The 15569-nt window shown below is 46.1% G+C and overlaps 1 protein-coding gene across 2 annotated transcripts in view; it reads left to right on the forward strand.

The window, feature by feature from the left end:
• Positions 1-15569, forward strand: part of NRDE2 (NRDE-2, necessary for RNA interference, domain containing) — a 183177-nt gene that overhangs the window by 56057 nt on the left and 111551 nt on the right. Inside the window, exons 2-3 of one of the 2 annotated variants that reach the window (XM_086937672.1) lie at positions 495-603; positions 2570-2770. In XM_086937672.1, coding sequence (XP_086793798.1) covers positions 495-603; positions 2570-2770 — 310 coding nt within the window. Of the gene's footprint in view, positions 1-494; positions 604-2569; positions 2771-15569 lie in introns of those variants that run through there. The other variant, XM_086937673.1, reaches the window with a different exon arrangement.

The following is a 15569-nucleotide window of genomic DNA, read 5'->3' on the forward strand; positions in this document are numbered from 1 at the left end:
GTTTGCATGCCATGAATTGGGAAAAAAAGAATTCTCAGAAATGTTTTTGTCTTTTACGTGATTAATATAGTAAACACAATGGGTAGCATTTGTTGTGTTCAGAGCATTGACTCATAAAACAATTATAATATATGCTTTCGTAAATATATATTTTTCTGGTGCTGTTGGTATCAGTCCTTCATAGTTTTGAGTGAGCCCTTGCTTTTTGGTGTTTTTTTTAAAAATATTATTTTTGTGTTCTTGTTAATTCCCGGATTGATGTCAGATGAGGATTTAAATTTCTAAATACTGCACTGTGTATTAAACCCAGGCGCTTTCCTAAATGAAAATGGCCATGCTAGCCATCTGCTTCCCTTGAAGGTTATAAGTGACATAGTGGTATTTACTGCAGATTGGGCTCTGTTGACCTGATGGCACCTCAGCTTCACAGAGCACAATGTGTGTGTTGTCATGGGTTTGTTTCCTCAGTTTTTTTTTATTTTCTTGCCCTGCAGATTTGGACTGGCTCAGCAACCGAAGCTTTAGCACTCATGACGCCCTCCTGCTGCATCAGCGTGCTGTCGAGACCACCGACCCTGCTCCTGCGATATCGTCAGCCAACAGGTAGCCTTCTGGAAATATGGTTCTTGAGCGTTTTTGCACCCATATTTACATCCCACGTCACAAAGGGATCCAGGCAGATTTTATGTAGCCCTTTCAAAGGTGTACAACTTCATTAATGTTTCATGATGCCTGTATTCCCATCTGTGTCGAGTTGCAGCCAGAGATTTGTGGTGCATCACTGTATTTACTTTAGTCTGTCCACTTTGTCACTTGGCTTTAAAAAACTGTCATACTCAAAGATTCCTTTCTTTAGCAGTGAGTGATATAATTTATAAAGCACCCACTTCTCTGAGAAGACTCCTGGTGCTATTGCTAAAACTTTAAAATGAAAAAATAAGTCTTCTGTTTTTTTCTGATGCTTAAGAATGTGGCATAGAACCTGATGTTTAGGGCCAGGTAGATCCATAGTAGAGGCCCTTGTACTGACAATAAATGACCCCCTCATGACCTGATGTAAATGTGTAAATGTGTGTAAATGTGTTGTATTTGTATAGCGCGAACAGTAACCCGTAAGCATCCCGGCGCTTGTACTCCTACCACAAGGGAACCCCTCCTGGCTTTTCCTTCTGAGGTGTCCACTCCTGGGCATCCCATGGTGAAACCAGGCATCCCTTGTGTATCGGGGGCCGTTGTGGAGACTAAGCAAGCTATTGCCCAGAGTTGCAGCGTGGGGCCCATGCTTAGATTCGGCACTGAGGCGAGAATATCCGGTCAGAGGAATTTAAGCCTGATCCCGCCGACGCGGGAATCGAACCCTGGTCCCTGGCCAGCGCTCTGCATCAAGGTCTGCCGCTCTAACCATTGAGCCACACTTCTCCACTTCTCTGATGTCATGTTGGAAACCAGAAACCCTTCCTCTGTATAGCTCTGAGGTTGATACTTTTCGAATAATAGTTTGAAATGTCGGAGCTGAAGTAGACATTTGTAGACCTGGTCTACTTTTAATGGGCATGTCGCCAGGCCCATGGACTAAATTGTCTATCTGATGGCACTCTTAAGGTCAACCTAGTTAACTTGGTGAAAGACCAGCAACAAGCATGATATACAAGCAATTGTCCGCAGTCTCCTGCCTCTGCTTTCTGCATTGTGATATCCTCCAATAGAAACCATGATTTGCTCCTGTGAGAGAATTTGCCTTAACGTAACATAACGTGTATTTGTACAGCGCACGTTGACCCAGAAGGGTATCTTGGCATTGAATAAAAGATGTTTATTGTTACCCAACTCAATGGTACTCATTTTATCGACCGCAGAAGTATGAAAGGCTGAGTGGACTCACCGGGATTTGCAGCTGTGACCACGAGGTCATACACAGGCCCCTACAGTGAATGCATTAGTCCACCGAGCCACCAGGCCCTGGCATGATATGCCATTTGGGGTTATGTAGGAGTAAGGATAATCAACTTTTTACTTCATCTTCCTCTGTCCCCAGGGCCTAAGCATGCCATCATGGCATTTACATATTCACAGGAGAAACTCTTATAACAAGTAATTTTCTATACTGGCCTCACTACTGGTTATGTATTGCAAAACCTTCTATCATCTGCTATGCACGTACACAACTATAGATTATAATATAACATTTGTTTTCACTTGCTTCTCTGAATGTAGGCTTTTAGTATGTGGCTTCTCTACACTATGCTCAGATATGCTACTAAGACTGTATTTGAACGCTGTGTGCAAGTGCAACCACACACTGTTGCGTATCTCCTTTCTAGTCAGGTTTCTTCTGAGGTATGCGAAGTAATTCACACTAACGTAACTCTGCCAACTCCATTTCGTCTATAATTGGTACATATAGACATGCTTAAACGCAATTCCCAGCCACCACCCTTCATGCTGTACACGTTCGCTAAAAGACAGGGAGGGTCCTGTTCGCCCTCCCGGGGGCAAACCTTCACAGAGGTGAAAGAGTTCTGTTTGTTTTCATTTCATGGGTCTCATTATAATGTTTTCCTGTTCTTAGGAGTCCTTCTCTCTCAGAAGCTGCAGACGACAGCGACCCAAACAAAGGCACTGAAAAAGAAACTAAAAAAAAGAAGAAAAAGAAGAAACACAAGCATCTAAAGAAAAAGAAAAAAGGTCGAGGTGAAAAGGAGAGCTCTAGTGAAGAGGAGAGTAAGACTCATCCAAACCAACTGGAAGAGGGAAAAGCCAAGACTTCAAAGTACGTGCCCCTGTGTGCTATTTTGTAGTGCAAAATGGTTTATTGGGGCTTTTGTTCTGCAAACGCATATAGACATTTTAATTTTTTTGTTTAAAAAAAGTGAAAAATGAGGAACTTTCATTTTATAAACGTGAACAGACTGACTTTTACAGATACCACTTGGGGGTGTCTTGCAAGTTTTGTTGAGGGAATTCTAATCTCTGCTTTGCTGATGTTTTTTGACAAGAGCAAATATTTAATACAGTATCCTCACGTTACTTCCAACGGTCTATTTGAGTGGACAATTAGAATTTATTTCTAATTGTTTTACAGGTTTAGCTGTGCTGTTTAGGTCGAGCCTAGGCAATGTGCATGCACTGTCTGCAAGACCTGCTATAATCACTGTATGGGCTTTCATACCGCCTCCTGGCTTTTTATTGGTTGCTTGCATTGTCCTGTAGAAAGGTTTGCTTTCTATTGGATAATTTCTTCGATTTTGTCCTGCCTTTGGGTGCTTGGTTCCCTCCCATCAGATTTCACGCATTGTTCCTTTTTGTTGGCCATCTCAACACATTTAAATCACTGTATGGGGTTTCGTCCCGCCTATTGGCATGGCTTTTTAATGTTGTCTCTTCGCTCCCCCGCCACCCACGTAGCACGATTAAAGTTGCATTCGGATTTCAATCATTGTTACTTTTTGTTGGCCTTCTCATCGGACGCAGTGCTCCCGGAATTCAACCGACTATGTAAGAGGACTCTCAGGCCGACGCTTACTTCATCCTTTGTACTGCTTTATTTTAAAGCTGCGCAGGCCCCTATCCACTGCCCACTCAGCTCTGTTCACGTGCTGCAGAGCCAACACCGACAATTGGTGTCAACACCGCTATGTGCAACAGATTTTTAGTGAAGAAAAAGCACAGAATATCTCAACAGGCATACATTGGCAATCATTCCTACGCAGACAAGCGCACCACAACTTTGCAACACTGCCTATCCATTATTTTATTCTGAACATGCATACCGTTCTCCATACCTGGCGACTCACGTAGGCCAGATAAGTAGCCGATGGCCGAGCTGACCCAGTACATAACCAGCCTCATGCCTGACTACATCAGTGTAAAACCATATTCAGTGCATACTAACCATGCCAGATACTCGTGCCGATTCAGCATATTCACATGACTTGAGAAAGATAGTACACTGTCCCCATTTTAATTTTAATTTCTTCTAAGCATATATTTGAACAAACTTGTATTCAGTTAAGTGCACTGCAATCCTGCTATATTGTCTATTTCCACTAAATGTAGACTGCGCATACGGCTGTCATAACCGGGCAGCTCCCGTAATTAGGCTAATGAGCCTCTGCCTGCTTCCCTTTTCTGATACAAATGCAACTATTTTTATGCATCTTAGCGCATGCGTCATCTCTTAATTCTTTACAGGATTTTACGTAGAGACGGAAACACCAATGTCAAGTCCAACTTCCTCGACATGCACTTACTGGATTTTCACTACTGCATTGATGTATTTTTTCTGGTATATTGATATCAATCATAGTGGACTTTAAATACAGTGTGCGCCTTACTCTTGAGATTTGTTAGTTTATGAATTACATACAAGGTTTTATTCTGATTTATTATCTGCCGTCACTACTGGGACACATAATTTAAGTAAATCTAGTTAAAACATTCCATATTTACAATTGATTCCCTTATTAGCCCTTTATCTTTCAACATAGTGTAAACCCAAGCTCGCAAGGGACTATTGGGTTGCCCTTTTTAAAAAGTTTTTACAGTGATGGCACCCAAAGTGTTCAAGTCTTGCCAGTCTCTGACCAATTCAGTTGTGCAAGGATGTTCACACAAACACATAAGTACAACCCTACATCCATACCCATTAGATGAAAAGAAATTCAACATAGAGTGCTTCAAGAATATGGTTACCAAGAAACCACAATTTATGATTTCATCAGATTCATGAGGTTTAAGATGTAGGAGTCTGGGTCATCAAAGACAAATGTTTTAACTTTGTGTTATCATGAAACATGTTCAAGTGGCAAAGGATACATAAATTGAAAGGTCTCTAAGGGTTTTCCTCTTTGATAGAAAAGTCTTTTGTTGGTTGATAGTGTTCTTGGAGTAATCTTCCGTAATACCAATTTTGGATCAGTTCCACATAATCTGTTATTTTTTTCTTTATGTGCAAGATGATATTCTTTTTTTTTTTTATTTTTTAAACTCTTTATTGGCTTTTTAACATCTGGGTAGTACAGTCATTAGGTAAAGTGTCTCATAGCATATACATGAACATTAGTCTTTGCAAATAGAAACACCTCAGTACATCATACAGGCAACTTTGTGCAGGATAGACGTATAATGAGCATATCATCTGTGGCTAGGTAAAGTCCACCAAGTGAACCCATTTCTCGTGCAGTGTCTCTGGTTGTAGTACATATGTAAATCAGTGTCATCAGAGAAAGGTTAAACAGTGACCCCTCACTCTCCCCCCCCCTCCTCCCTCCGCTCTCTGCTCCTGTGCCCCAGTATATAACAATGCATTGACTTTGCGAATTCATGGGCTAGCTTCTACGTCAGACAGTGCTGGCGGAGGATCACATGGATTCCCCCGGTAATCATTCCATTTTCCCCATATTCTTGACCATTTTTTGGGAATCCCCTATGAATATATACCACTCTTTCAGCCACCATTGCTGCATCCATGTCGTGTTCCCATTGTGTTCGCGTGTGTACTATTCCCGAGCCCCAGTTTTTGGCAATATTCTGTTTTGCGAGCTCCAACCCGTGTATTGCCCAAGTTTGTAATCCCCGATTGAGGTCTGTGGGTTTCCAAATGTTTAATAAGCAGCACCTGGGCTCTGGCTGAACCTCCACCTCACTTTCTTTGGATATGCAATTTAGCACACGCTCCCAATAGGTTTGTATTTTGGGACAGTCCCATATTATATGGAAGTACGTGCCAGTGAGTCAGCATCCTCTAAGGCATCCAGGATCTAATGTGTGACCAAATCTGTGTAATAGGGTGCGAGAATAGTATACTCGGTGTAGTATCTTGAGTTGCACTAATTTTAACCAGGACGGGTTGCTGCCTCCCTAGCCGATGCCAGCGCCTCCATCCAGTCTGAATCGTCTATATCCCCTAGTTCTACCTCCCACTTGCTACGGAGTACTACCGTGGGGTCTGGACGATTATTTACCAGCTTACGGTATGTTAGCGATATCGCTTTCTTTTCTAAATGGTCGGTGAGAAGGCTATCCTCCAGGGGGGATGAGTCAGCCAGTTCCGTCCCTGGTGGGATAGCACTTTGGAGTGCGTGTCGGATTTGGGTGTAACAGTATCGCTCAGTATCTGTCATACCGTATGTCTCCTGTAACGCTGCAAAGGTAATGACCTCTCCCCGAGTCCAAAGGTCCCCTATTTTGGTAATGCCAATGAGGTCTCATTGCCTAAATCCCTTAGAGTTAGCCAGGGTGCCGAGGCGGCGCGTGTCTCAGAGCGGGGTAGCTAATGTGAGCACTCCCTCCCATCCCAAGGCCCTCTGCGCCTTGTGCCATATTTTCACTGTGTGGGCCGTAGGGCCTGTAAGTGTGTGTCATCGTTTGTTAGTGTAGAGAGCCTTCATCAGATGTTCCGGTGGTAGGATATGTCTGTCGAGTCTATATGCTGGGTCATGCTGTGGAGTATGTAGCCATTGGTTAATAATCATTAGTTGTGCGGCCCAATAATACAGTTTTACCCTCGGTAGGGCTATTCCTCCGTCATACCAACTACGGATCAATTTAGAGTGCGCTATACGGGCCGGCTTTCCGTCCAAAAGCAGGGAGGAGAGGTATGCGTCAATTGATTTAAAATAGTAGATCGGGACCGGGAATGGGGTGTTCTGTAGCCCATAAAGGAACCTGGGGAGAGCAAGCATTTTGAAGAGCGCTGCCCGTCCCAATAGTGTTACTGGGAGGGTTCGCCAATGGGCCACATGCGATTTGAGCTTCTGCTTTGGTATCAATAAATTTTCCTCCCTAAAAATCGAGTCTTGGACCGACACGAGTCGTATCGCCCGATCTCCCTTCTAAATTTTGAGGCCAAGATCTTGGCCAAATGTAAAAAAAGAAAGGGAGGCCTCCTTTATGTGGTGATAAGGGACAAGGAGAACTAGGTTGGAAACACAAGGAAAGTCCCTGGACTATGTAATCACTATGGAACCCTAATGTAGTTCACATGTACCAAAAAATGCCACCCAATATCAGATTATGCATTCGAGATTGTACCCTTTCAATAAAGTTATACAGCAGAAATAAGAACCTTAAGTGTTGTTTTTGTCATAAAAAGTATACAGTTTATTACAGTTTTACAAAGGTAAAAAACATTTATATGCACAAATTAAAAAACATTAAAATATCACAATTTAATTAAAAACAATGAGTATCAGGAGTCACAGTTTGTTTTCGTTGTCGACGCTGCGTTTCGGTGAATCTGTGATAACACCTTCCTCAGGACAAACAAATTCTATAAAGGTTCCATAGTGATTACATAGTCCAGGGACTTTCCTTGTGTTTCCAAGATCTTGGCCAAGGCACTCTCGAACCGGCTCCTCCCCCATATAACAGACCTGATCCATCCGGACCAAGCCGGGTTCATGCCCCATAGGGCAACAAGACACAACATCAGACGCGCACATGTAGCGGTTGAGGCGATTGGGGGCATCGGGCCCAGGCGGCACTGTTCCTGGCTGACATAGACAGGACCTTCGACTCCCTGAGCTGGGTCTACCTCTTTGCACTCCTCTCACACCTTAACTTTGGGCCACGATTCATGTACTACTTGAAGCTATTATATACGGATTTGACGGCCTCAGTGAGAGTGGCCGGGCCACGTCTGCGGCCTTCTCCATACGGCGGGGCACTCGACAGGGATGCCCCCTCTCGCCGTACCTGTTCGCTCTTGCCATGGAGCCACTGGCAGCGTGGGTCCGAATAGACGCACAACTACGGGGCTTCGAATAGGAAGCTGGTCCATCGGACAGAATTGCATTATATGCGGATGACATCCTGTTCTTCCCTACAGATCTGAATAGGTCGGGACCTCGAGTCCTAGAGATCATGAGAGTATTCGGCGAAGTGTCGGGATTGTACCTAAACCCGCGCAAATCCACTTTGTGGGTGCTGGGGGATTCTGAAGGGCTCGGCTCGTGGACCTCGCCACTACAGATAGCCACTGGGGGCCTCATGTATTTGGGAGTCTTTTTGACGGCTTCACCCGCTATTTCTTGGGAGCGCAACATACTGCCGGTTTGGGACCGAGTTCGGACGGATATGAAATCTTGGTCTCGCATACCCCACAATATCTACGGCAGATCGGCTATCTTTAAGATGGTTGCCCTTCCACGTCTGCTATACCAGCTGCAGAACCATCCATATTCAATCTCGCCGCAATGGTTTCGACAAGTAAACTCGGCTCTGGGCCAGTTTCTGTGGACAGGGGGGCTGCAAGAGTGGCCTTACCCACCTGCTTTTTGTCCACGTACTGCGGAGGGCTGGCAACATCAGATATTCTGTCTTATTACCAAGCGTCCCACCTCCTTATCCTGAATGAATGGTGGTATGGAGATAGGAGAGACCCGGCATATGCCCTTGAGAGATACCTCATGGAACCTGACACGCTACACACAATTTTATACTCCGCACGGTTGAAGAAAGGGCTGCCCAGGGTTACCCAAGTGGTCTTCCAGATTTGGAGGCAGGCGCTGCGCCGCATGGGATGGTGGGGTAGGCTGACGGAGGAGACCCCACTCTGGCAAAATGGTCGACTGCCGGCACTGGCGGCACTGGAGGGCTTCCGGGGCTGGGATTCTATAGGTATCTCCACATTGGGCCACGTTCTGAAAGGCACGACGCTTAAATCCTTTCAAGAGCTCAGCGAGGAGTTCCACATGCCCCGAACGCAGTTTTTCAAGTATTTGCAGTTCCGTCATGCTATTACACCTTCCCTGGAGGGACTTGACTCCATACCTGAATTTAGCCCGATAGAGGCAAAAGTGTTTATGGGAGACCTGGAAGAAAAGTAAATATCCTGCTTTATCAAACATTAGTCACACATTGTTCCTCTTCATTACAGAAGCTGCGGGATTCTTGGGAAAGGGATGTGGGGGAGCTAGGGGAAGAAGATTGGCGAGAAGCCCTTGAGGCCCCAAGAGGAGCGGCTATTGCCATGCGCCTGCGCTTTATCCAGTTCAAGTACCTGCATAGGGCTTATTACACCAGGGAAAGACTGCGGCGAGTTGGGCTGATTGAATCCCCTGAATGCTTGCGCTGTGGACATGAGATGGGCACTTTCTTGCATACAGTGTGGAGTTGTGGCAATTTGGCTGGATTCTGGACTGGGGTATGGGACTGATTAGCCGAGGTGTTGGGCTGGGACCTCCCACGTACTCCCAAATTGGGGCTTCTCCACGTCTTCGATGGAGTAGGTGCCAATATATACAAGAGACATCTGCTCCAGCTGGGTCTTGTGGTTGCGAAGCGGGATGTGGCTCAGACCTGGAAGGACCCCCAGGCTCCTAAGGTTGGGGTGTGGAAAAAGGGCCTGGATTTTTGCATGGGGTTGGAGCCGCCAATCTTTGAAGCCAGAGGCTGCCCTAGGAAGCATTACAAAATATGGAAAAGGTGGGCAGACTACAGAGCTATATGGCTGGAACCGCCAGCGCAGCCAAGAGACACCGAGGGGCTGTTGTGATGGGGCTATGAGGGCGTCGTGGTATACACAGCATTATGTATGTAATCCTTTATTTTCGCTACAAGATGAAAATGACATTGTGCCGGGGGGGGAAGGGGGGATCCGGGTTGGGGGAGGAGTGGTGGTGGGAGGGGTGGAGTAGGTGGGCCGGGGGTTAAGGGTTCTGTTATACGATGTGGTATAGATCGCTGTTTATGATGAGAACTACTTGTTTGCAGTCCCTCCGGGGTACGGAGTGCTGCGTTTTTTTTGTGCAATCTGTCAATAAAAAAAAAAGAGTTGTAAAAAAAAAAAATCGAGTCTTATGGGGTGACATAGATTCCCAAGTATTTGAATCCCCCGGCCACTATTTGTACGCATAGTCAGGGGGCAGTGTAGGCGGTAGGCCGCGTAGTGGGTAGAGAAGTGATTTTGTCCAGTTTATGGTGTACCCTGACACAGTTCCATATCGCTGGAGGACGTCCAATAGTGCCTCCAATGATGCGGTCGGGGACATTAAGTATATCAGTACATCGTCTGCGTAAAGCGAGACTCGTCCTCCCAACCATCCTCGCATTTTATCCCACGAATCTGAGTGGTTCCGTGCGAATTATCATCGCCAGCGGTTCTAGTATGAGCGCGAATAGAAGCGGGGATAATGGACATCCCTGCCTTGTTCCTCCACGCCCTAGCGTGATTTCACGTGAGATATGTCCATTTGCCACAACTCTTGGGCTAGGGGTTCTGTGTATAGTAGCCTAACCCATCCGCAGAATTTGGGTCCGAACCCCATCTTTCTAAGCACCGCAAATAGGAATGGCCATTCCACCAGATCAAACGCCATTGTGGCGTCCAAGAAAAGAATGGCTGCATCTTCCTGCAGCAGAGGTGTACGGTGCAGTACCCCAGTAAGGCGCCTCAAGTTAGAGAGGTTTTTCGCCCGGGCATGAAGCCCGATTGGTCCGGGTGTACCAATGTTGTGAGATGTGTCTGGAGTCGGCGTGCTAGCAGTTTCGCCAATATTTTTGCGTCCACATTCATTAGTGAGATCGGGCGATAGGAGGACGTTAGATCTGGGGGTTTCCTGGGTTTATGAATGGTGACGATGGTTGCTAGTCTCTGATCCCTGGTCACGGTGCCTTGCGTTAAACATTCATTATACAAGGGGCGTAAATGGGGTGTGATCTGCCGTGTTACTTTTTTGTATAATTCCACCGGTAGTCAGTTTGGTCCCATCGCATTTCCAGTGTGTAATGCTGCTAGCGCTTTCCCTAATTCTTCCGCCGTTATATCTTCTTTGAGTGTTTGTGCGTGTTCCGGTGATAACGTTGTTAAGGGTATGGCCTGTAAGAATTGCAGACCATCTTCTTCCGTCGCAGAGCCCCGTGGAGTGTACACCCTTTCATAGTAGGTGGCGAGTTCTTCTTCTATTACCTGGGTATGGGTTGTGCGTGTGCCGTCTGCGAGTGTGATTTGGGCTATCCATCTATCTGCTTTTTCCTTCCGCTCTAAGCAAGCGAGCATTTTCCCTGTCTTGTCTTCTAATTCGTATATCCTATGTAACGTGTCTGTGTGCCTCGTTTTCGCCATGTCCTCCTCATATGCCCTATATTCGCGGGTTGCTAGAGCAAGGGATTTTGTGGTATTATCAGTAGGATCTAGGGCATGAGCTGCCTCCGCTCTCTGGACTGACATTTCTAGTGAATCAAGGTTTTCCCTATGTTCCCTTTTATGCCTGGTAATTGTGTTTTGTATGCCTCCCAGAGGATTGATGGTGATTCTACTGTTGATGAATTTTCTCCAAAGTAGTGCGAGGTGGAGGTTGTTAATGCTTTCGCTATCTTGTGGTTTTTTAGGAACCCCGGGTATACTGGGTAAATTCGCTGCCGTCTAGTGAGTTGTGTAGTGTATGTGAGTTGAATTGGGGAGTGATCTGAAATCCCTCGTGGTAGAAGTTCTATGGATGTGATTCTTTCCGGAGGTATAGCCAGTGCCAAATACATAGTCTATGCGAGACAGGCTGTTATGAGCGCCCCGAGTGAAATGTGTTATGGTGGTCGGTAGGGTGTTTAAGTCTCCACATGTCTGTCAGTCCTAGCGCTTCCAGAAATTCCTGAAATAGTTGGTTGGGTCTAGTTGTCTCCCGGGGGGGCTGGCGATCTATCGTCGCATTCAGTACTGCATTAAAATCTCTTCCTATGATCAATTCTCCCTCCGGGAGATCAAGCAGTAGTTTACCCAGGTCCTGGAAGGCCCCTTGGTGTAGCGTCGGGGGGATATAAACAGAGATTATGTTGTAGTTTATACCCTCCCATTGGCAGGCGATCGCAGTGAAGCATCCTTGATCATCAGCCCATGTGCGTTTGAGTATTAGTGGAGAGCTTTTATGTATCAGGATGTCCACCCCACATGATCCTGAGGAGAATTCTGCGTGTGTAGCATTTTGAACCCCCATTGGTTTAGTGCTTTACTGGTCGAACCCGTTAAATGAGTTTCTTGGAGCAATACCACAGTGGGGGCCTTCCGCTTTAGGTAGTGTAGAACTAGTCCCCTTTTAATTTTATGCCCCAGGCCATTTACATTCCACGAGATGATTGTCAGTGGGGGTGCGACCAATCGTTGCAACTGGGGATCATATCCCGGTCCTCCACGGCCTGTCATAGTATGTAACTAGTGAGTCCAATCGTGTTATTACATTCCTAATCGGGGCAGAGTCAAAGGATCAGTCTGTATCCCAAGTATGTGTCCTTTTACCCAAGAATCGTCTAGTAAAATCAGTGCATTGTCCTGTATAGAATAGTGGGTGTCTAGGGAGAGCATGCGTCTCTCGGGTCATCGTGCCTGTTCGTGCAGAGGTGTACCATTGGTTAAGCCATACGTAAACATGAAAGGTTTGTGAAACCAGTAGCATATAACTGAAACAAAGAAAACTCATAACGTTCAGAAGCCCGTCCCCCCACCCTGCCTCCCTGCCCGGCGGATCTAGAACCTTCCACCTCCCCAACTGAGCAGAGTGCTTACTTCCCAAACTGGAATACATTGTTCGTGAGGGTGAGACTTCTGTGTCCATGTTTGAGCCCCCCCCCCCTCTCTGTAATTGTCCATGCAGCCCTGCTTAGATCAGTGTGTCCTACCTGTGAGAGTCTTCTTCTCTTGATTTGACATCTCACCTCGGCTTCAGTTTTAGGGCCCGAGGGCCGTTTACCTCTCCACCCCGGTGTTCTTTTGCCCTATCGTGGGCCTCGTCCAGGACACGATGATATTCTTGATGTGGTTGTATCTTAAACCTTTGAAAATCACAGCTTATGGTCATGGGTTATTCTAAATTTCATAAATGGAATCCTCTGGACTCCTAATTTTAAATTTGTTGTCCTATTTTATTTCTGTTGTTTAATTGATTCAGGTTTCAAGAAGGAGGATGCAGTTTCCTCTGAATGCTCTGTTAGACCACAGACTTTTAGATTACCTCTTGTTTTATGATCCTCTAGTTATGTGATCCCTCTCAAGCAGATTCTGGCTATTTTAGTCCATGTCTTTTTTAGGTCTGGCCTACGCAGCGCGCATGCGCTACATAGCAGGTCCTTTAGCTGTTGTTCTGCTAATTTTCAAGCACACACTTGTGGCGGCATCCACCTTGCGGGAGCAAGCAGCGGTGCGCCACAAGCACAAGTGCATTGCTTGAAAATAAGCAGACTGCTCTCCCAAGCGTGCACCACTTGCGGGCTCACCTTGTCGACTAAGTTATGTGCGCTGTTTATAGCGTGTTCGCTTTCACTTTCTCCCTGCTGCTCTGACTGAGACCTCTTCTCACTGCCTGCAGTGCGCTACTTTCATCCCTTGTTGCATTGCTTGTGTTAACTCTTTTCTACCTCTTCCCTTATCAGCCTCTCAGTTCTTCACAGACCATGGTCTTCCACTCTCCTCCTCGTATTCCCTTTTCTCCTTTTATTTCTTTCCCTGTTCCTCTTGTAGTTCCCATCTTCCCTTCACCTATCCTGCTCGCGCCCTGGGCTTTCCTTTCCATCACAGCTTCCTCTGCACACCTGTCTCTCTTCCTTCTATCTTGGCATATTTCCTACCATTCTTCCCAAGTGGACATCTGCCTTCCCTCCACCCCCTCGCTGCCTCTCTTCATTTGTGCTCTTTTCTTAATATCCTGACCTCACTCTCTCACTATTCTTGTGGTCTCCCTTCCCAGCTTCTCTTCTCTCCCCATCCTTTAACGCTTTCTTCCTCTCATTTTTCTCAACTTCTTGCTCTCACTTGCTACCAGGCTGCTCCTCCCTTTCACGTTTTAACTTTCATCCTTCTTCCCAACTTTCCCTCCCTTTTCCAATCTCCTCGCCCTTCTTCTCTGCGGTTCCTTCTCAGTCTTGACCTTCTCTTCCCTCCCTTCCTTTCTCTTCACTCACTCCCTTCCTTTCTCTTCCCTCCCTCTCTTTTCTTTTCACTCCCTCCCTTTGTCTTCACTCCCTCCTTTCTCTTCACTCCCTCCCTTTCTCTTTCCTCCCTCCTTTTTACATCATTCCCTTTCTCTTCCCTCCCTCCCTTTCTCTTCACTCCCTCCCTTTCTCTTCACGCCCTCCATTTCTCTTCACTCCTTCCATTTCTCTTCCCTCCCTTTTTTTCTTAATTCCCTTTATCTCTTCCCTCTTCCCTTCACTCCCTTCCTTTCCTTACCTCCTTCTCCCTGCTGATCTCTCATGTCCCTCTTCTCTGGGTATGCTCTTGCCTGCCTGCCCTTCTCATCATTTTCTCTTCTTTCCAGTCTCTCTCAGCCTTCTTTCAACAGGCCCATTTGCCCTGCTCTTTCTTTTATCTGTTTTCGCCTTGCACTCCTCATCCAGAGCACCTGAGATTTCTGGCGCCCCCGATTTTAAGTGGCCCCAGCTCGAACCTCGGAAAGAACTCTGGGTGAAAGTGTTGCTATCACATTATAATACAGCACCCAGCCCTCCCCCACCTAAGAACCTTCTGTTTCTGCAGCTTCATATTGAATAAACGTTTTAAAGTCCTGATGTGTCTGTAGCAGTACTTTCAGAGATTCCAGAGTGCTACTTTCTTCGCTTTTAACATTGATTTGTTTACTCTTGTCTGTTTTATTCTTATTTAAGTCTTCTACAAAATGGTTCTTGCCAAATGTGTTCTATCGCACTGGGGTTCGACTGCACTATAGGAAACTGTTAAAATAAGTGAATACATTTTTTGTATGCCCCTTATTTTGAGTGACGCGCACGCGCACACACACAAGCACCCACCCCCTAACCACCCACCCCCTGAGGCTGAAGGAGAGATTCCATGCACTATCCCCTCGCTGAGGCAGTGCAGAAGGATTTACTAGCCCATCTTGTGATGAGCTAATGGGGCTATTTTGCCCTTTTTGTGCGGTTTAGAGGGAGCTAATTTGGAAGCTCGGTTTTGTGCAGGAATGTGTGAAAACACAGGGAGTGTGAGTGGATGAGTGCGAGAGGCAGACAGAAAAGAGCCACCTCTTTTTTTGCCTTTTTAGGTCTCGCCTGAGCCAATGCGATTGCGCATTGCTGGCGAGATTATAGTAAGCGGAAAAGAACAGTCTACCAAAACTGCATATTAGACACAGTTAATGTGATCCATGCGCGTGCACAAACCAGCCACGTCCCATACCACCATTTGTCTGTGCCTCGCATCAGACTGCAAGGTCTGCCGCTCCCCCGCCTGCCGCATCAGACTTCAAAGGAATGCGCACCTGCTCGCTCCACTGACACCCCCCCCCCAGCAATGCCGAGAGCTTGTACTTGCACGGGATGGATTTTTTTTCTTTTCACTTTGGGCCCCCGTTAATATTTGTCAACTATAAATGCTGTTCATTTTTTTACTAAACAACAAATCTCACGAGAACCATAGGGCAACAATATTTTCTCTTGTCCTTAGTATCACAGATATGTATGCTAACGCGCTGTGTTTCTGACTGTTGCTCGAAATGAACTTTTGGACACTTGCTTACATCTATTTAAATGCATTCACCCCCAAAAATATATTCTTGAATTAAACTGGAGCTTTTGTGCTACTTATTAGGCAATCCTGCGAACACACATGAAAAGACGGGCTTTTTTGG

The sequence above is a fragment of the Lissotriton vulgaris genome, chromosome 9 (genome assembly GCF_964263255.1).
Source record: "Lissotriton vulgaris chromosome 9, aLisVul1.2, whole genome shotgun sequence".
Lineage (NCBI taxonomy): Eukaryota > Metazoa > Chordata > Amphibia > Caudata > Salamandridae > Lissotriton > Lissotriton vulgaris.